Source organism: Heloderma suspectum, chromosome 5, assembly GCF_057233095.1.
Source record: "Heloderma suspectum isolate Gila_16-S chromosome 5, 16-S_ref, whole genome shotgun sequence".
In the NCBI taxonomy this organism is placed as follows: domain Eukaryota; kingdom Metazoa; phylum Chordata; class Lepidosauria; order Squamata; family Helodermatidae; genus Heloderma; species Heloderma suspectum.
This window is the reverse complement of record NC_139462.1, coordinates 152336000-152357705: the sequence shown is the minus strand read 5'-3', so window position 1 is coordinate 152357705 and position 21706 is coordinate 152336000. Positions and strand designations below refer to the sequence as shown.

The window sequence follows — 21706 nt, the reverse complement described above, 5'->3', positions numbered from 1 at the left end:
TACATGTTACAGTAGTCCAAACTTTCTGAGTGCAACTCTTCTGTGAACACTGACAACTTAAGACCTAAGCCAAATTTTACAAAAGGACTTATGATACTTGATTACATATATTTTTGAAAGACAGCCTACACCCTTACCTGGGAGTAAGTCCCATTGAGCTCAGTGGAACTTTTGTCAGGAACCTATCCTGTTGTTGGTAAAACTAATAAAGGAATTAACTAATTAAAAAGGAAATTGCACGAAGGGCCAGGTTTTATTGCAAACAGCTTTCAAAATATGTGTGCGTTATGACAGTAGCACAACTTTCGTAGCATTCTGAAAGCTTCTGGGCTGCCTTCAGCTCCCCAAATTAATGGGGCACCTGCACATCCATTTAATTTGCTGTGTGTATCAATGATAAGTGGTGACAGGGGTGCAGTTCCTTCCGGAGTTGTACTTCCATTGGCTCCCTTCTTCAGGGAAAGTATGGGATGTTGGTCCTACCTCCCCATTTTCCTTCAACTAGCTCATTATTAGGCCATCAGGGATGGGCAACTTGTGGCCCTCCAGATGTTTTGGCCTACAATTCCCATTAGCCCTAGCCAGAAGAGTTAAGGCGAGGGATGATGGGAATTCTAGGGCAAAACACCCAGAGGGCAAAAGTTGCCCGCCAAGTTTCCATACACACAGTCAAGATGTTCAACAGCTTCACATATTGTTGCTTACAATTTAGCCTTTACGCACCCATACTTTTCCTTGGTCTTTCAGCTGCAATCTTCTTCCTCCATAGGAAGTTTAATGAGAGATGCATTCCAACTCTAAATTCCTATGATCACCCTCCTGCATAGGTTATCCAATACAGTGGTTGTTAACCACAACAGCAAACAGTACATATTGTTAATTGACATTTGCTGCATACCAACTTTTCTTGAATCAAATAAGCCATTTTTAGACCAGGTTCACCTGTCTTAGCTATCAAGACCTCTTTTGAGGTGTCTGGGCATGGTCACTCTAGCCCTAATCTTCTATAGATGGAACACACCAGCTGGTAATTCATGCCTCCTTATTCTGGTTGTGGTCATCTTTATTTTGAGAAGTTCCACCAAGGAAGTCAGTGTGGTACTGAGCATACATTGGAGTAGGATCAGCCTTTGCAAAAAAAAAAAAAGATGCAAACTAGAGAAAACTTCATTTCCAGGGGAATGTTCAAACTGCTGTATCTTCTTCCTGCCTTTTTAAAAGGCCAGTTTATAATGCTCAACATACAGATTTCTCTACTAAATTTCAGCTGCTTGAGACTAATTGTCCTTTACAATAATTGGGATGTTCATGCTTCATAACTGTAGACTTCTGACTCCTCTCTCTTAACTATACAGGAGCAAGAGCACCTGTATAATTATTGCAAAGTTTGAGTACCCCAATTGAAAGAATCCATTCTCTCTGGGCAATAATTTGTATTTTCTTCTGTCACTTTAAGTGGTCCCTCCCCACTTATTCATATGAATGTACATTTTCGCATTGATTGGATCCTTGTTCCCTCTGCACATGATGCATTTAAGTCAAATTTAAATATTTTTGCCTGTCGGTTCCTGTCTGAAGGAGGTTTGAGCAAGCCTACAGGCCTTGCCTTAGCTATACTGAGATAAATTTTCTGGTCATCAATACCGCAAAGATAAGCACAGGCACTCATTTCTTCAGATATAGCAGGCATGTAAAAAACTAATGTTTCTACACAGCTGGGTTCTTCCTGAATTTTCTTGCCATTATTCTCTCTGGTTTTAACACTGTAGTTCAGTGTTTCCTGGTGTGAGATGTTCCCATGTTAGCTTTACATGAAAATGAACTGGGCACATTTTTCAGGACTGCAAATCAGATTTTCTTAGTCAAGGATTAGTGTCTCAAGAGTACAGGGCCCATGAGGGAGGGATAGGCTCTAGTTTTAGATCTTAAGTGAATTTCCTTCATTGTTCACCCCAGTTGCTGAGTTAAACTTGTAATTATATGCAATGTTTGTAGAACACAGTTTTGGGACTGAGTCTCTCTGGCATGACTTATGTACTAGTGGTAAAATTAATTTACTATAGAAACATGATTGTCCACATCTCTTATCTTTTGGTTGTACGACAGCATGTTCCCCTGCAAGGATTTACAAAGTTGCATACTTTCACCTTTTTGTAGCCATCCAATGTGAAGTATATCACAGCCCAAAACAGTGGACCAGGCCCCTGTAAATAAAGGTATTTTACAATCTTCTGCTGCTACATTTTTTTTTTTTTTAATGCATTGCCTTTACTCTTTTTGGGCATAAAATATCACTCTATATTTCACAATGCTGTCACCAACTGATTCCAAGCGGATATACCTGTTTGGCAGTACACACCTTTCCCCTTCATGGATCACTGCCTTGTTGTGGTGAAGGGGCTTGTGTAACTCAGTGAAGCCATAAGCTATGCCGTGCAGGGCCACCCAAGATGGACAGGTCATGGCAGAGAGTTCTGACAAAATGTGGTCCACTGGAGAAGGAAATGGCAACCCACTCCAGTATTCTTGCCAAGAAAACCCCATGGAATGTATCACAAGGCTAAAAGAGATGACGCCGGAAGATGAGCCCCTCAGGTCGGAAGGTGTCCAATACACTACTGGGGAAGAGCAGAGGGTATTTCCAAGTAGCGCCAGAAAGAGTGAAGCGGCTGGGCCAAAGCCGAAAGGACACTCAGCTGTGGATGTGTCTCGTGGTGAAAAGAAAATCCGATGCTGTAAAGAACAATATTGTTTAGGAACCTGGAATGTCAGATCAATGAATCAGGGTAAGCTGGATGTGGTCAAACATGAGATGGCAAGATTGAACATCGACATCTTGGGAATCAGTGAACTAAAATGGACAGGCATGGGCGAATTTAATTCAGGTGACCATCATATCTACTACTGTGGGCAAGAATCCCTTAGAAGAAATGGAGTAGCACTCTTAGTCAACAAAAGGGTGGCAAAAGCAGTACTGGGGTACAATCTCAGAAACGATAGAATGATCTCAGTATGAATCCAAGGCAAACCATTCAACATCACAGTAATTCAAGTCTATGCCCCAACCACTGAGGCCGAAGAAGCTGAGGTTGATCGGTTCTATGAAGACCTACAACACCTTCTAGAACTAACACCAAAAAAAGATGTCCGCTTCATCATAGGGGATTGGAATGCTAAAGTAGGAAGTCAAGAAATCACTGGGATAACAGGCAGGAATGGCCTTGGTGTACAAAATGAAGCAGGACAAAGGCTAAGAGAGTTTTGCCAAGAGAACACGCTGATCATAGCAAACACTCTTTTCCAACAGCACAAGAGACGACTCTACACATGGACATCACCAGATGGTCAATATCGAAATCGGATTGATTATGTCCTTTGCAGCCAAAGGTGGAGAAGCTCTATACAGTCAGTCAAAACAAGACCTGGAGCTGACTGTGGCTCAGATCATGAGCTGCTTGTTGCAAAATTTCGGCTTAAATTGAAGAACGTAGGGAAAACCACTAAACCATTCAGGTATGACCTAAATCATATCCCTTATGAATATACAGTGGAGGTGAGGAATAGATTTCAGGGATTAGACCTGATAGACAGAGTGCCTGAGGAACTATGGACAGAGGTCCGTAACATTGTTCAGGAGGCAGCAACGAAATCCATCCCAAAGAAAAAGAAATGCAAGAAAGCCAAGTGGCTGTCTGATGAGGCTTTACAAGTAGCTGAGGAAAGAAGGGAAGCGAAAAGCAAGGGAGAAAGGGGAAGATATATCCAACTGAATGCAGAGTTCCAGAGAATAGCAAGGAGAGACAAGAAGGCCGCCTTAAATGAACAATGCAAAGAAATCGAGGAAAACAACAGAATGGGAAAGACTAGAGATCTCTTCAAGAAAATCGGAGATCTCAAGGGAATGTTTTGTGCAAAGACGGGCATGATAAAGGACAAAGAAGGCAGGGACCTAACAGAAGCAGATGAGATTAAGAAGAGGTGGAAAGAATACACAGAAGAACTATACAGGAAAGATCTGAATGTCCCTGATAGCCATGACAGCGCGGTCACTGAACTTGAGTCGGACATCCTAGAGAGTGAAGTGGGCCTTAGGAAGCATTACTAACAACAAAGCTAGTGGGGATGACAGTATTCCAGCTGAGCTATTTAAAATCCTAAAAGATGATGCTGTTAAAGTGCTGCATTCAATATGCCAACAAATTTGGAACACTCAACAATGGCAGCAAGACTGGAAAAGGTCAGTTTACATTCCAATTCCAAAGAAGGGCAACGCCAAAGAGTGTTCAAACTACCGCACAATTGCACTCATTTCACATGCCAGCAAGGTTATGCTCGAAATCCTACAAGCTAGGCTTCAGCAGTATGCGAACTGAGAACTACCGGAAGTACAAGTTGGGTTTCGAAGAGGCAGAGGAACTAGAGATCAAATCGCCAACATTCGCTGCATCATGGAGAAAGCAAGAGAATTCCAGAAAAACGTATATTTCTGCTTCATTGACTACGCTAAAGCCTTTGATTGTGTGGATCACAACAAACTGTGGCAAATTCTTAAAGTGATGGGAGTACCAGACCACCTTACCTGTCTCCTGAGAAACCTGTACGAGGTTCAAGAAGCAACAGTCAGAACCAGACATGGAACAACCGAGTGGTTCAAAATTGGGAAAGGAGTACGATAAGGCTGCATATTGTCACCCTGCTTATTTAACTTATATGCAGAGTACATCATGAGAAATGCCGGGTTGGATGAATCACAGGTCAGAATTAAGATTGCCGGGAGAATTATCAACAACCTCCGATATGCAGACGATACCACCCTAATGGCAGAAAGCGAAGAGGATCTAAAGAGCCTCTTGTTGAGGGTGAAAGAGGAGAGTTCAAAAACTGGTTTGAAACTCAACATTAAAAAAACTAAGATCATGGCATCCGGCCCCTTCACTTCCTGGCGTATAGAAGGGGAAGAAATGGAAGCAGTGACAGATTTTACTTTCTTGGGCTCCAAGATCACCGCAGACGGTGACTCACGAAGAGTCGGACATGACTGAACAACAAAGTACACACCTTTAAGTCCCTGTATCAAAACACATTATTTCCATCAGAAATGGGCAGAAGGTTGATCAGAATCTACTGGTAAATTTAAGGGTAATTTGCAATAGATCTGCAACATTGTTTGACTCAATTGTTTAACAGTAGCAGCAACATGGTGTCCTTACTGTGCAAATGGGCTCTTTTTAATTTTTTTTTGTCATGCACAATTGCAAACAGAAAAATAAAATAAAAATGAACCTGTTTGCTCAGTAAGTACACCCATACTCCTGAAGTAGTTACACCTGCCTGCCCCAATAGCTCTGTCTCTGTTCAGCCACTGCTTTCAGAGTCAATGGAAGTGCTGAAGTGGGGGAGGAAGATAATAGCAAGAGGATGAAATTGACAAGTGGGATTTCAACACATACAGAGGGGATATTGATCAGTATGACAATAACTTGGGCTCCAAGATCACCGCAGACGGTGACTGTAGCCATTAAATTAAAAGACGCTTGCTCCTTGGGAGGAAAGCTATGGCAAACCTAGACAGCATAGTAAGAAGCAGAGACATCACCTTGCTGACAAAGGTCCGTCTAATCAAAGCTATGGTTTTCCCATTAGTAATGTATGGCTGTGAGAGCTGGACTATAAGGAAGGCTGAGCCATACAGGCCGAAGAATTGATGCTTTCGAACTGTGGTGCTGGAGAAGACTCTTATGAGTCCCCTGGACTGCAAGGAGGTCAAATCAGTCCATCCTAAAGGAAATCAACCCTGAGTGCTCATTGGAAGGACAGATGCTGAAGCTGAAGCTCAAATATTTTGGCTACCTAATGCGAAGAGAAAACTCTCTGGAAAAGACCCTGATGCTGGGAAAGACTGAAGGCAAAAGGAGAAGGGGACAACAGAGGATGAGATGGCTAGATAGCATCACCGATGCAATGAATATGAACTTGAGCACACTCCGGGAGAGAGCGCAGGACAGGAAGGCCTGGCGTGCGATGGTCCATGGGGTCACGAAGAGTCGGACACGACTGAACGACTGAACAACAACGACAATAACACAAACAAAAGTAAATGGACAGGTGAATGTGCTCACTTGCAAATGAAAGCAAAAACCAACCAAAACCCCCGAACCCATTTGCATACTTCTGAAGCATAAAAAAGGTTGCGAATGGAAAAATTGTGCAGAAAAGGGGTAGCGATTGAAGTGGGAAGCTTCAGCATCAGCAGCCTCAGGTTTTACATACCTGAGTGACCCAGGCAAATGGATTTTTTAACGTTCTGCCACTTCATAACTGAATCTGACATTCAGAAATAAGTGAAGTCCTAATTTAACTTGTGGCATAAAATAGGATTTGCACCCTCTTTGCTTGGGAGGCTTCTGAGATTCTTATGCCTTGGCAGGCTGAAACCCTGCCCTCTGATCTTTGCTTTTTTTGCTAAACAGCCACCCGAAGACACATTTGTTCCAGCCTGCTTTTGGTGCTTAAAAATAATTTTCTGCTGCTGCTATTTGTGTGTTTTAATTGCAATTTGTATGTTAGCTGCCTTGTGAGAGTAGCATGTCCTGAAAAGCGAGTTAAAAATCTTAAAAACAAATGAAATCACAAAGTGATGTGTATATTGTCAATCTTTACTGGTGCCAGACTAATGCATGTGAAGCTCCAATTCCAAAAGCATCTTTATTAGAAAACGTTCACTGAAATGTTAAAGAAGTACAAAATAGAGGGTACCAAACAATAATTGTACTGGTACTCTTATTTTTTGTACAGTGACTAAATGTGGAACATGAAGCTTTGAGATTTACAATTTAGGGTGCAAGAGCGAGGCATAGCATACACACTGGGGCTTTTCTAACATCTGTGTCCACAAAACTCTTAATTTTTTTTTCTTAAAGTAAAGCCATTTGGGCATTGATGGGTGAGCTAAAGAAAAGTTATCTACCATGTGCCTACATCTCTGGATCATAAGCATGACCAATTAGCTTCTAGATTTCTTTTTGCTAGTCAATAAATTTTACTTCATTAGGTTTAAATCAGTAAAAGTCTGAATATTTGTAATAACTTTACAATTTTAATAATTTTACATTGTTCTTGTTGGTATACCCAATAGCTATACAAAAGTAGTAGTCCAGAAGTTATAACTGAGTTGCCAAATAAATCCATCAAGAAGCCTCATTTACTCTTTTCACCAAACCAAAGTCTCTATTTACTTGAGGGTCCACAAGTCTGAACAGAACAAGACTAAAAGATATATGCCCAAGTAGTATTCAATTTATTATTGTGAGGGTTTTTTTAAAAAAATGAAACAATAAAACAAGTGAAGAGTTTCTCCATCTTACTGCCTTTCTTAAGAAGGGCAAAAACCAGATTGACACTTCAACAATAACCTCTTGAACAGTAATTTTAACTGATACTTTTATCTAACAGGAACACAGGACTCTTGCAGCCAGCCATCACATACTCTTAAATAAAAATCCTAACAAAAACTGTCATTTAATTCATCTGTAGAGGTACTGAATTAGCAGGTATACAAAACTGATGCCACCAGGCTTATACAATTCTACTTAACTTTTTTTTTAATCCAGTGATTTTTGTATGCAGGTTAAACTTGAGTGTTTTGTACAAGGTCGTGTCTTGCTATCAGCTAGTAAGATTTTATTTCTATAAAAACCCTTCTGAAATATGAAAATATACAGTTACAGATCATTTGCACAGGATGGTACATTTGCCAAGACTGCTAAAATTATTTAACACTAAAATTTGCAAGACTGTATATAAAAAAGTTTATAATCTACTAGTATTGGCAGAAAACATGGAATTTCAATAGCATTTCTTGAAGTATAACTTAACAAAAAGTAGTAAAATATATGTAATTCTACAAAACATTTCCTTTATTTCAAAGTTGTCTTTGTCTTAAAAATGTTCAAACATAAAAGGAGATACCATTTCTTCAAGAGGATCACAATAATAAACATATTGTACAATCTGGCACGGAAGAGGTAAAAACTAGAAACAGTCACAAATCAATCCGCTGGTGACTAAAGAATACTTTATTCTTCATAGCTGCATGGTCCCCTTCCAAGAACATTAAGGTATCCAATTACTCCTTTCTTCCCGTATAAAAATACGTGACGCAGTAAAAATGGCAAGATAAAGATATGGGCAATTCCAATAAAAGCATACCTAAGTCCTTGATTACATGTCATCTTAAGTATGAGGATTTTGTCCCAGTTTCTCACAGCTGTGTTATTTCACTTCTAGAAATGTTAACTGAAATACCTCCCCTTTTTACCAGTGTATGTTGTTTGCTCACTGCTGAATTGCTGGTTAACATCTGTAACAGATACTGGCTCTAGGCCTGCCCATGGGTCCTCAAGCATTGAAGGCTTGTAATAGTTTTCCACATCATCATTAGACACTCTTTTCTCTCTGCCATGCGGTGTACCAAATGGCGTAGATGTCCTGGGTGATCCCTTCGAGAAAAAAGCCATGAGGCAAAAGAAGAGTAAATAGTCTAATTAAAATGTAAGCTTTCATCCTCTATGTTCAGGATCAGCTAGATCCCTTAGGCTTCGGTACATTTTCCCGTTATTTTTAAGACTTTAATTTATATAGGTCAATCACTGGCTGTCCATGTAAAAAAAGTGTTTTGCTAACCTGAAGATGTAATTTATTTGGTTAATCCTGGTACATTAAAAACAACAATAAAAATGCTGGGATGACAAAGGCCCAAAGTAGGTCTATATTAAAACAAACATAGAAGGTTACATAGGTGTATGCTTTAACCTTCCAAACAAATTGGCTCATCAAAGATACTCAGGTTTCTCCAGTTTCCATTTCCAGGGGCAGCTTGTGACACTGGGCTGGTTCACATGATCAAACACTGTGTGCCAATGTGAGCGGGTGGCCATTTTGAAGAATGACTGCAGCTTGCTGTGTTATCTGAACCCAGGCAGTGGGGGTTGTGCGAGGGTTAAACAACCCTTGCATAACTCCAGCCACCCAGGTTCGGATGACACAAGAAACCTGCGGCTTGAGCTTTCAAAGACCCTGTGGCTTAAACAAGTGGCTTATATACATGCCTTCGGGTATGACAAAATTATTATGTTAAGAATGCTCAGTACTTATTTCCCCACTTAAAAATTAACTAATATAAGGGTAGTGTATGCTATTGGGTTATCATACCTTGATATTTATAGGTATTCAAAACAATGTAAAGCTTTGAATAACATTTAAACTACATTAATCCTATGTATGTTTACTCAGAAGTAAGCACACTGTGTTCCATGGGGCTTGCTCTCTAGTAAGTGTGTTTAGGATTGTAGCACCAGTGTGCTTTATTAACCTTTTTCCTAATCAGATTCTGCTTCAAATACTTTTGGCTACTGGAAATAAAATGAAAAGTGCATACATTTTAGTTTTATTTATTAAATACAGGTCAAAAGTACTAAAATCAGATCTTAATCAGTTTAAGATAGTGGAAAACGTACATCAACTGGCAGCCCCATGTGGCTTTCTCCATACTTTCAGGGTAAGGCAATAAAACTTCAAGAGATCTAGGCAAGTCTACCATTCTCCTGAGGGCAAAGCTCAAACTGACAGCAGCCCTGCCTGCATCTCTATATACCAGGGGTTGGCAACATGTGGCCCTCATCCTGAATTCATGCACATCTTAGCCTAATTTCCAAATTCCTCTGCAATCAAAATCTGCCCCTCCTCCAGAAGCCTGCTGAGTGGGAAGATGGGGAAAGAGAAAGGGGGGCAGAAAAAAAAAAGGAGTGGCCCCACCCACCACAAGCTTGCGGTCCCTGACAGATTACTGCAGCTTTTGACAGGAAAAAAGTTCCCCATCCCTGCTATATAACTGTAACTGGAAAGTATGGAGATAGGTAGGAGGAACCATTGCTGCTTTACTCTTTTCATGTCTTTGGAGTCCAGAAGGCAAAACTGGGAGGGGGAAGTGGGCCAGCCCCACTCCCCCCATGTCTCTGAACGAAGTGAGGGGAGAGAAAGGATAGAACCCAGGCAAACAGGAGACTGGTGATAATTCCCTGCAAACTTATTCGAAATGCTGTGCTAATTTACAAACCCAGTTAAGTGAACTATGAGGTAGATAAATGTCAAGACAGATCAAAGGAAGTTCTTCACACAAGACTGCTGGGGTTCAGTACAAGATGTAGCGACGGCTGCCATCTTGGACAGCTTTAAAAGGGGATTAGACAAGTTAATGGAGGATAAGGCTATTGATTGGCACTAGTCTTGATGGCTATATATCACTTCCAGAATCTTAGGCAGTATGCCTCTCAATACCAGTTGCTAGGGTCCATGAACGTGAGAGTGCTATTGCATTCATGTCCTGGCTGTGCGCTTCCCACAGGCATATGGTTGGCTACTCTGGGAACAGAATGCTAGACTAGATGGGCCTTTGGTCTGATCCAGCATGGCTCTTATGTTCATACACTCAATTTGAGTAAGAAGTAGAATAGGCATTAAAATCAAAGAAATCAGATGTTAACACCAGCACATGCACACTTTCTTCACCACCATAGTATCTTCAGTTGAAATTCCAAGACAAACTAGAACTATATGTAGCTTCCTACTGAAGCAGGGGTAAGGAACATGTTGGTGAATTGCAACTCCCATCAGCCCTAGCCAGCACAGCTAATGGTGAGGGATGATGAGAGTTGCAATCCAACATCTGGAGCGTAACACGGTCCCCATCCCTGTAGTAAGTCAGGCATATAAATTCAAAATTCTATTACTAGAAGGGCCATAGCACAGAGCACGTATTTTGATTACAGGAGATCCCTGATTAGGGCAGGGAAAGACTTTTGCCTGAAACCCCAGAGAGCCACTGCCAGTAGACGTAAAGGGACCAATGGTGTGACTGTAAAAGACAGCCTTCTATGTTCCTATTCTAGTGCTGCATCTATATACTAAAGTACATTACAGAATAGAAGCTAAGCAGTCTTTAGTCAGACGGCTCACAATGTTAAGGTTCCAAAGGCAATTATCCTAACCATGCTTCAAATCAGTGGAAAAATAGCATTTACGACAGGGTGAACTGATTTAAAACAAGGCCATTGAAATCACTGATTTAAATCAAGTTTCCCACTGGAAAGTTTTCATCTATTTCCTGAAGAATGGTGCAAATCTGACCACTATACCATGTTAATTTAAAACTAAAAAGATAATTATTTACACTGTTTCCTTCTTTTATGCAGGCTTTGCATCTCTTTGTCTCACTGTATATATTTTGCATGCTTTTCTTTTTTACTTAGAGAGTGAATATCTTTAAAATATTCCCATACAGGGTCTTTCTTATAACCAGCACCCATGACAGTATGAGGATAACAGTGTAATCCTATACATATCTACTCAGAAATCAGTTCCATTAAGTTCAGTGGGACTTACTCCCAAGCAAGTGGTTCTAAGACTGCAGCCTAAATATGAAAATACAGGCAGATACACATTGGGCAATTTCGTATTTTTCTTTCCAGTGCTGCTCCTTTCTGTTTCACTCTGTCTTGGCTCAGTCTTGCCCTCACAAAAACTATGTAGGAAACAAAAATGAAATGCCCTTGACTGATAGGTCATAGCAAGGTATGCTAATTATGAGCTGCCCAGAACAGTTTATTTTCATCAGGTGAAAATGAAATGCCTATGTTTGGTAGGCAGAATATCACTACTCATATTTGAGAAATAATCAGATTGGTTCTTCATTTCCATAGAAAAGCCTCCTTTAACTCAATTTATCTGTAGAGTCATTGATCGAGTTTAGAGATCAACTGTACAGCTCAGAGGAAAATCCTACAGTCCCTGAAAGAGCATCCCAGACAAAATAGGATTATTTGGAGTTCCTCTCCTGAGGCCACAGACACTATTATGATCTCAGAAGGGGAACGTTGTTCTGATCCCCTTCCCTGCCGCCACGGAGAGAACTGCACCAGCTGATTCCTGAGGTCTACATCTGATCTTAGCTGAAAGGCTGAGAAGCTTCCTGAGGTCACAAATTCAGCCTTGGAGGCACAGAAGGCCCTCACTGGATCCTGCCCGTGGTGCCCTCCAGATGTTTTGGATTCCAATTTCCATCAGCCCCAGCCAACATGGCTAATAAGGGCATATGGGAATTGCAGTTCAGAACATTTGGAGGCTACCAGGCTGCCTATCCCTGCAATGGTCTAAAGGAAAACTACTCTCTATGTCAGGGGTGGCCAACTTGTAGTCCTCCAGATATTTTGGCCTAAAACTTCCATCATCTCTCTCCATTGGGTATGCTGGCTAGGTTTGATGGAAATTGTAGGCCAAAACATCTGGAGGACCAGAAGCTGGCCACCTCTGCCATCAGACATGACGTTACAAAAAGCAGGATGCCAGCAGGAGATGCAGGGGGAAATGCTGTTGTCGTCAGGATGTCTGCATGGTCAGAGTCTTAAGATGATACAGAGGAGGGGCTGCTAGTTGATCTCTACTTCTGTTTTCCACCAACCAAAGACCCTATCTGGTTCATCAAGGATAGGGGCAGTTTTGAGTCAACAGCTGGATTTTATATCTTCAAAAATGGAAGAAGTACAATTATCTTCAACTTTCTTCTTCCCAGTGTCCTAGGGGCACCCAAATCTGAAACCATCCCATCATCTGGCAGAGCCTAATGTGAATGTCTGTAACCCCTCCTTTTCTATATCATCTTAAAACTCTGACCATGCCAGACACTCTGACAATATCCAGTCAGCATCCCCCACTCCACCAACTTGCTTTTTTGCAACGTCTTGCCTGATGAAGGTATCTGGGTTTCGAAAGCTTGTACATTTTTGTGAACTTTGAGTTGGCCTAATAAAGGTATTCCACACTATGGATTTGGGAATTTCTCTTATGGCCAAAATGGCTGCCTATTAAAAAAAATATTTATTAGTGGGATGTAGTGGACAGAAGTTTCCATTAACTTTTCATGTTTGAAAAATCACGACTTCACGCTTGAAGTCATGATTTTTCAAAAGATGAAAAATGAGTACATTTATACTTTTTATACCAGGGGTGGTGAACTGCAGGAGGTCAGGGGGGGCATTTTCGCCCCTGGACCCCATCTGCAGGGTGCCCCAATTTTCTTTTAAATGACTGTTCGCTGTTGAAATTTGTTGGCAAATAGCTCTGTAGCACTTAAAGTGACCCTTTTTGTGCTCCGTAGGGGCTAGAGTGCTGAAAGGGTCAAAGTTAGCTTGCAAACAAGTGAAATTTGATCTTTCAGTGCTCCACAGCATCAAAAGAGCTATTTTGGGGGTTAATTTCTTTAAACATTTTTTCACCGCATTTGTGGGCCATTTGTTGCCCAAACCTGCTTTATGCCCCACAGAAGACAGAACTTGTGATACCCCCCTTAGATGTTAATTTTTAAAATGCTTACCTTAAGAAGTATTTTTCATATTATCAAGCATTCAACCATTCCTTGAAAGTTACATTTCAGTCCTGTGGTAGCCAATCTTATGTTAAGTGTATAAGTCTAGACACTTTTTTGTGAGAACGGAATGGAATCGTCTAACAATAATATTATAAATATTAATATAAAAATACAATACTATTCTATGTATGTTTACTCAGAAGTTAAATCCCACTATCTCCGTGTTAGTGAGTATAGGACTGCAGCCTAAATTTGCAAGTGTACATAATCACTGATTCTGTAGAGTGAAACCCGTATCTCCCAAATAGGCAGTTTGTGTTTTCTGACGCCTGAAACATGGCTTCTGCCATGTCACATCCGGACTATATTATTGAAACAGGATTCTGTATATCCAACTTCAAGAAAAAACTGTAGTCAAAGACAGAGGGAACTGAACATGGCAAGTGTGTGTGGGCATTTTAAATTGATTTTCCTTTTGAGGTGACTACACATATACAAGAGCTCCCGCTCCATCTCCCAAATTTTTAAACACACAGTTTTGTACAATGAACAAAAATATGCACAAGAGTCTGCACTGTGTGAACTCTGTGCCTAGTCCTTCTGCACATGAGCATGGACAACCCTTTTTGTAAAGGCTTTCCTTGCCCCTCCCTTTTCAGTGAAAACACTCACTGTTACCTTCATTTTGAAAACAATGAACCGCCGGCTGAGATTCCAGAACGCGTCTCAGCACGACTTTCATGAGGACCACCGAGACCTATGGCGTGGCTTGTGGTGGTGCTATATCTGATCAGCCGGTTTCTCTCAAGGCCCTAGCAGAGGCAGCCATGATTACTCGGAAAGAAGGCCCACGGAGTTTCAGAATGTTTTCCTAAACAAGGATGCAATCCTATGCACGTTTAGACAGACAAAGGCCCTACAACTCCCAGCGTCCCACTTCCGCCCGTCTAAACATGCACAGGACCGTGCCCCAAGCGTGCTTCGAATCGCGCCGCACTCGCATCTACCCAGAACTCCCGGTGAACTCAACGTGACTTCCGCCCAGGCAGGCGTGTTTGGGAAGGAAGCGGCATTCCTACGCACCCTTCTTTTGCGAGCGCAGTCCAGCTGAACTCCCCGGGAGCCGCCTGACTCAGGCGTGGGCTGCTCACGGCCACGTTCACTTCCCGCCCTCCCCGCCCCCTCCCCATACCTGGCTGTATCTCTGGTAGCCCCCCGAGGGCGGCTGCTTGAAGGGCTGCTGCTGGTGGAGAGCTCCGCCGGGGGACCTGCCGCTCCCGCCACCGCTGCAGGCAGCCGAAGACCCGGGGCTGGCACTGTGGGGCCTACGTGGCGTGTGTGCCGCCGTCGGGGACGGGCCCCCGAAGCGTCCCCCGCCGCCATCCCCACACGGCTGGAAGCGGGGCGAGCGGGCGGAGGCTTCGTAAGGCCGCGGGCGCTGTCCGTAAGGCGGCGTGTGGTGGGGGCTTCTGTAGCCGTGCGGAGAGGCCGGCATGGGGCCTCCGCCTTCTCCGCAGGGCGGGCTGCGGAGCCCCCCGCCGGCTAAGTACGGCGGCGTCGGAGGACGGAAGCTCTGCCGGTACATGGCGGCGGCGGCGGCGGCGACAAACGCTTCTCTACGACGGGGAACGTCCGGAGCGGGAGGAGCTCCGGGGTCAGTCGCGCGCAGCGCTCAGGGAAGCTCTTCCGCCTCGCGCTCTCCCTTGTGTCGCCTCACTCTCCACAGCTGAGCGTAGATCCTTCCACGCGAAAAAAATAGTTCCGCAAGAGGAAGAAACGAGCCCCGCCTGCGGTCGTCGCACAGGGACAGGTCTTTTCTCCCCTTTTCCATGGGTCGCAAATAAGCTGGCTTGGGTGAAGTTCAAGGTGCTTCCTCAGGGGGGAAAAGTCGTAGAAAGCTTATCTGGTGGAGACATAGTTTCTTAGCTGTTAGGGATAGGTTCTGACTTGACTGGGTTTATATAGCTTTCTTGCACTGGAATCCTCCAAACATTTAATAGCAGAATCCTAAATGTGTTAAGACAGAATTTCCACTGAGCACAATGGTAATTTATTTATTTATTTATTACATTTATATCCCGCCTTTTTTCCTCCTCAAGGAGCCCAAGGCGGCTTACACAATCCTCCAGTTTATCCTCACAACAACAACCCTGTGAGGTGGGTTGGGCTGAGAGTCTGTGACTGGCCCAAAGTCACCCAGTGAGCTTCCATGTCTGAGTGGGGACTAGAACCTGGATCTCCCAGCTCCCAGTCCAACACTCTAGCCACTACACCACACTGGCTCTCAACTATAGGTAATTTAGTTACCTATAAGGGGGGTGGCCAACTTGTGGCCTTCCAGATGGGTTGGCCTACAGCTCCCATAATCCTTCACCAATTGCTAGGGTTGATGGGATTTGTAGGCCAAAAACATCTGGAGGACTACAAGTTGCTCACTCCTGATTTAAACTCACATTTGCAACTCGCATATAACTTAAACCAAAATATCAAGAATTCAGATTTTCTCCTGTTACTATACTTTCAAGCACGACCTCGCTTTGTAGCATGTTTTCTCAGAAAGAAATTCCACTGAGTTCAGTTTACACCACAGACAGTAACTGTAGCCATGAAATTAAAAGACACTTGCTCCTTGGGAGGAAAGCTATGGCAAACCTAGACAGCATAGTAAGAAGTAGAGACATCACCTTGCCGACAAAGGTTCGTATATGGTTTTCCCAGTAGCAACGTATGGCTGTGAGAGCTGGACTATAAGGAAGGCTGAGCACCAAAGAATTGATGCCTTCGAACTGTGGTGCTGGGGAAGACTCTTATGAGTCCCCTGGACTGCAAGGAGGTCAGACCAGTCCATCCTAAAGGAAATCAACCCTGAGTGCTCATTGGAAGGACAGATATTGAAGCTGAAGCTCAAATATTTTGGCCACCTAATACCAAGAGAAAACTCTCTGGAAAAGCCCCTGATGCTGGGAAAGACTGAAGGCAAAAGGAGAAGGGGACGGCAGAGGATGAGATGGCTATACAGCATCACCGATGCAATGAATATGAACTTGAGCACGCTCCGGGAGAGAGTGGAGGACAGGAAGGCCTGGCGTGCTATGGTCCATGGGGTCACGAAGAGTCGGACACGACTTAACAGCTGAACAACAACAACAAAGCTTGCATAGGGTTGTAGTGTGAATTTGTATTTGAGGGCTAACAGTTGGGCTCATGACACTCAATGACTGTGGAGCAAGTCACATTGAACTCCAAATAGACATGCATAGGGCTGGGCTAGAGAATCTAAACTTCTGAGGTGGCGGTTGTGGTTGTTGAATTGGGAGTCAGAAACAAATCACCCAGAGATCTACCAGTACATCCTGATAAGAACATAAGAGGAGCCATGCTGGATCAGACCAAGGGTCCGTCTAGTCCAGCATTCTTTTCACAAAGTGGCCAACCAGATGTTGACCGGGAACCTACAAGCAGGACATGAGCGCAACAGCACCCCCCCATGTTCTCCAGCAACTGGTGTACATAGGTTCACTGCCTCTGGTACTGGACGTAGCACATAGCCATCAAGACTAGTAGCCATTGATAGCCTTTTCCTTCAGGAATTTGTCCAACCCCCTTTTAAAGCCATCCAAATTGGTGGCCATCACAACATCCTGTGGTAGCAAATCCCATAGTTTATGTGCTGTGTGAAGAAGTCCTTTTATCTGTCCTGAATCTCCCACGAATCAGCTTCATAGGATGACCCTGGGTTCATTTCTCCCTATCCACATTCTCTCCACACCATCCATAATTTTGTAAACCTCTGTCATGTCTCCCCTTACCCTCCTTTTTTCCAAGCTAAACAATTCCAGCTGTTGTAACCTTCTCTCACAGGGGAGATGCTCCAGCCCCTTGGTCATTTTAGTTGCCCTTTTCTGCACTTTTTCCAGCTCTACAATATCTTTTTTTTAGGTGCAGTGCCCAGAACTGTGCACAGTATTCCAAGTGTGGTTGCACCATAGATTTGTATAGGGTCAGTATGATATTGGCAGTTTTATTCTCAATTCCTTTTCTAATTATGCCTAACATGGAGTTTCCTTTTTTACAGCGGCTGCACACTGGGTTGACATCTTCATTGATCTACACTCTCCAACCAGTCTCGTTGGAGAGTGTGATGGAAACAAGGCTGCAACATTCTTTTCCTTTGCTCCCCACACGTGCACACGCTGGTAGCACCTCTGTGCATAAACCGGAAAGGGGAGGTGGGGCACAGGCAAAACGTTTTTCTGGTATGGAAAAGGGCGGATGGAGAAAGCTTCACCTGTGGGACTTCAGCATTGTCATGCAGTTGTTAATGGCAGAGAGCCTTGCCGTCTGTCCCTACAATAGGTGGCAAGCTTTTAAAATAGCAGCAAATGCTTTAAAAAAAAGAGAGAGAAGGGGAAAAAAAGGATGGACATAGGTAAAAAGATCTAATGAGTAAAGCAACTCATAGCGAAGATCCGGTAAAGGCGCAATCCTATACACGTTTAGGCAGAAGTCCTACAACTCCCAACATTCCCCCGCCAGCAAGGAGGAATCGCCTTTCTTGCCTGTTGTTATTAGGTCATCACGTCGTACGGCGTCTGAAGCCGATCCTCGGCGCCCATAAGAAGCAACAGAGAGGAAGGAGGCGGGATCCACCTCGTAACAGACAGCCTCGAAGGCTGAGGCTCGCGCTTGCGCGCTCTCTTCCTCGCTTGCAGCCTAGTTCAGAGGCAAATGAAAAGAGCACAGAGCGCCTGCGCGGTGCACGCCTCTAGGAATTTGGACCAAGAGTCCAAAAGTTCTGGAGGGTGCTGATGCACGTTGTCCAGTAGCTTGACCTGCCTTGCTTCTCAGCGGTGGGCTGTCAGCTGCAGAGATGCTGAGGGCTGAGCTGGGAAGAAGGACCCGCAGCGTGTGCCGCCTCGGGAGGCGCCTGTGCCCCGTTCTGTCCAACAGCACCGGCTCCTCGCTCGTTCCCCTGTGCTGCCCCCAACCCCTACGACTTCCCTCCTGCCCTGGCAGCTTCAGGGGGCTGCAGCAGGGGAGCTGCCCCCCTCCAGGTAGCCACTTTTAACATTCTTAATACAATGACACCGGCGAGTGTTATGCGCAAGGGGCGCGGCACGCGCATTCACACGTGCACACTAGCCCGGGCAAACGTCGGGAAGCTTCGGTCCGTTCCTGCAGCCGCACATAGTAAATGGCAATATAGGCATAGTTGCTGCTTCCTGGGACGAGGCCACACATTCTGTGCTTTATTTCAATCTACAAATAACATCCTAACTATGTTTACTCATAAGTAAAGATTGCTGAGTTCAGTACGCTATACCGCTTAGTAAGTGTGCTTAGTAAGACCCACTGAACTCACCAGGGCTTATTTTAAAGTAAACGGGCTTAGAATAGTTCTATATCGTGTTTTTGGCTGGAATGGAAATGTAAAGCTATACATTATAAAAGGAGTACAGATTAAACCTTCCAATACACTGGGAACTCCAGTACCCACCCTCTCCCTCCTCCCACCAGCATAGGCAGGGAGGGTTATGAATGGTTTAAGGGTAGATACCAATGATGGCCCATGTAAATTCATAAGATCACAAAAAGCTGCCTTCCACAGAATCACACCATTGGTCTATCTCTGGGGTCCCCAGTGTGGTGCCTGGGGGCACAAATGTCCCCACGGACACCTCTTGGTGCCTGCCAGGCTCGATTAAAAAAAAAAAAACTTTCAAAAATTTGTTTTTAATAACCCCCCCCCAAAACCTAGGAGCCCAACATGCTGCAAAGTGAAGTACCCCCCTCCAGTACAGCAGCATCTTTATTTCCAAGAATGCCCCTGGGCTCCCTGTGGGCTCCAGAGGCATTATTAGGGGGAAAAAATGGGGACTTGCCTTCTGTGAAATAGTTGTTGGACCAGAAAATAATGGGTTCAAACCAGCAGCTTTGTTTTTTGGAACAGCATTCCCAGCACAATCCTATGCATGTCTACTCAGAAGTATGCATCATTGAGTTCAATGAGTTTTATTCCCAAGTGAACATGAACATATTGCAGCCTTAAGCACTGTCCTGGCCAGTGTCAGTGAGTGAACATTGATCCTAAAAATAGGGTTGCCAGATACAAAAGAGGACAGGGCTTCTCCACCTTTAATGATAGTGTAGAAAAGGGAATTTCTGCACTGATAGCTACCTTTTTTATACAACTGTTAAAGGTGCAATAACCCTGTCCTTTTTTGTATCTGGCCACCCTAACTAAAAATTACCGGTGCAGCCTTTCCAGTGAAAGATGTCATCCCCTGTCTCTTCAGCTCTTTTTGACAGGGCAGCTGCATGCTGCCAGCTGTATTAGTTTTGGCAGGAAAACAGTTTTGTCTCCCCTCATACTTTTTGTGAGAGGCTAAGCATTATACAGAGTGGGACCTGCTAGTGGGTTTACATGAGTAAACAAAAGCATCTTTCCAAATGATGGCAGAATTGTATTTTTAAAAAATCTCTCTCTCCAAAGTAGGTAAGCAAGATTACTAGTAAAAGAAACAATTGTGCAGTACTGTCTATGCCAGTCTTCCCTGACCTGGTACACTTCAGACATTTTGGACTACAGTTCCCAGAATTCCTGACCATTAGCCATGCTGGTTCGGGCTGATGGGAATTGAAATCCAAAATCTCTGGAGGGTACCAGGTTGGAAAAGGCCAGCCTAGGCTTTTCAGTGTTGATCACTATTATAGTCCCCCCCCCCCGCATCTGTTCCCATTGAGGAAAGTTTTTCCTTTATGTTCTGCACATAGTGATAGCAAACTGTGCTAAGGAAGGCAGACTGGAAAGACGTTCATAATGAAACAGTCATATAAAGGACTGATTAATATAATTGCATTTTCTCTGCTTATAACTAGGTGCCAATATTGTGAAACCACTGGATGGCGTGAAAATTCTCGATCTAACAAGGTTTGTGTTTCTTCTCTCTGTAGTTCAGAACAATTTTTGAAGCTTCTTAGGATGGGACAAAAAAAATATCACTGTTTAACGTTGCAGGGTACTTGCAGGACCTTTTGCCACCATGAATCTGGGAGACCTTGGAGCTGAAGTTATTAAAGTGGAAAAACCAGGTAAGGTTACTTTGTTTTCCATTGTAACAATTTCTAGAGGGTAGCCATCTACGTCTATTGCAGCAAAAGCAAAAAGACTCTTGTGGCACCTTAAAGAGTAACAAATTTATTCTGGTATAAGTTTTTGTGGGCTATAGTCCACCTAATCAGTGAACTATAGTCTGTAGTTATCTATAGTCTGGTTTATTTAAAACCATAATTTTTTAATGTATGGTTTTAATAATAACCAGACCTTGTGAGAATCGGAGAGTCATTTCTTGATTCTTCCGAAGTGAATGGAGTATTATGGAGAGTTTCTGGTTTTTTGTACAGTACATATGGGTGGGGGGAAGAGAAGAATCATGAACAGTGAGATCAGAAGGGAATTAAATGCAGAAAGTAGTGAGAGTGACAATCACTTTATTAATAGTGGTCATTCACAGCACAGCTGTTGCTGATAATACAAACATCTTGGCACTAGGTAAGCCATTTAACTCATGTAGTATGATAGAAATCAGTTATCCCGATTCAAGCCTGTGGCAATAGAATTAAACATGTTGTTGAATTCCAACTCAGCAGTCTCTGAAGTGTATGAAAAACCCGAAACTCTCTATAATATTTCATGCATCTGATGAAGTCGACTGTAGTCCGCAAAAACTTAAATCAGAATAAATTTCTTAGTCTTTAAGGTGAAACAAGACTCTTCATTTTTACTTAGATTAGTGCTTTTCTATGCCAAGTAATTTGTCATTGTCATGTTCCTCTCAGAGAAACAAAGATATAAGACCCATAATGGCCACAGTCCAACAGAGAATTAAGCATGTTTAAGATATTTGATTTCAATGGCTAAGAATTCTTAATTATTTCAGTTGTGGCATTACCATTTCACAATCATCTGTGAAAACAACAAAGAGTCTTCTGGCACCTTAAAGACTGACAATTTTATTTTGGGATTAGCTATTGTGGATGCTGTCAGCATCTGATGAAGTGTTCACGAAAGTTTATGCCAGAATAAATTTGTTAGTCTCTAAGGTGCCACAAAACACTGTTTTCTTTTGTTGCAGCAGACTAACACGACTACCCTATGATATTTGTGTGGTGTACGTAAAATTCTTCATTCGTCAATATCCTAAAAACAGTTAAATAGTTATGAATGCAAATATTTTTAGTTTCTTAAGGCAGATGGTAGTCTTTTCACAAATATTTTATTTTATT

At 43.1% G+C, this 21706-nt stretch overlaps 2 protein-coding genes across 6 annotated transcripts in view; one reads left to right on the top strand and one right to left on the bottom strand.

Annotated features, from left to right (window-relative positions):
• Positions 1–6642: 6642 nt before the first annotated feature.
• MPLKIP (M-phase specific PLK1 interacting protein) lies at positions 6643–15040 on the bottom strand. The gene is made up of 2 exons (XM_084857817.1): positions 14613–15040; positions 6643–8498 (listed from the first exon to the last, which is right to left on the bottom strand). The coding sequence occupies exons 1-2, from the start codon at positions 15003–15005 to the stop codon at positions 8292–8294; spliced, it is 600 nt and encodes a 199-aa protein (XP_084713943.1). The 5' UTR covers positions 15006–15040; the 3' UTR covers positions 6643–8291.
• A 358-nt stretch (positions 15041–15398) lies between these two features.
• The window catches only part of SUGCT (succinyl-CoA:glutarate-CoA transferase), a 424036-nt gene continuing 417728 nt past the window's right edge, over positions 15399–21706 (top strand). For 2 of the 5 annotated variants that reach the window (XM_084857813.1, XM_084857812.1), the window contains exons 1-3: positions 18129–18474; positions 20300–20351; positions 20439–20512. In XM_084857813.1, coding sequence (XP_084713939.1) covers positions 18291–18474; positions 20300–20351; positions 20439–20512 — 310 coding nt within the window. In that variant the 5' untranslated portion in view covers positions 18129–18290. Of the gene's footprint in view, positions 15466–16767; positions 16949–17345; positions 17677–18128; positions 18475–20299; positions 20352–20438; positions 20513–21706 lie in introns of those variants that run through there. The other 3 variants (XM_084857815.1, XM_084857814.1, XM_084857811.1) reach the window with 3 other exon arrangements.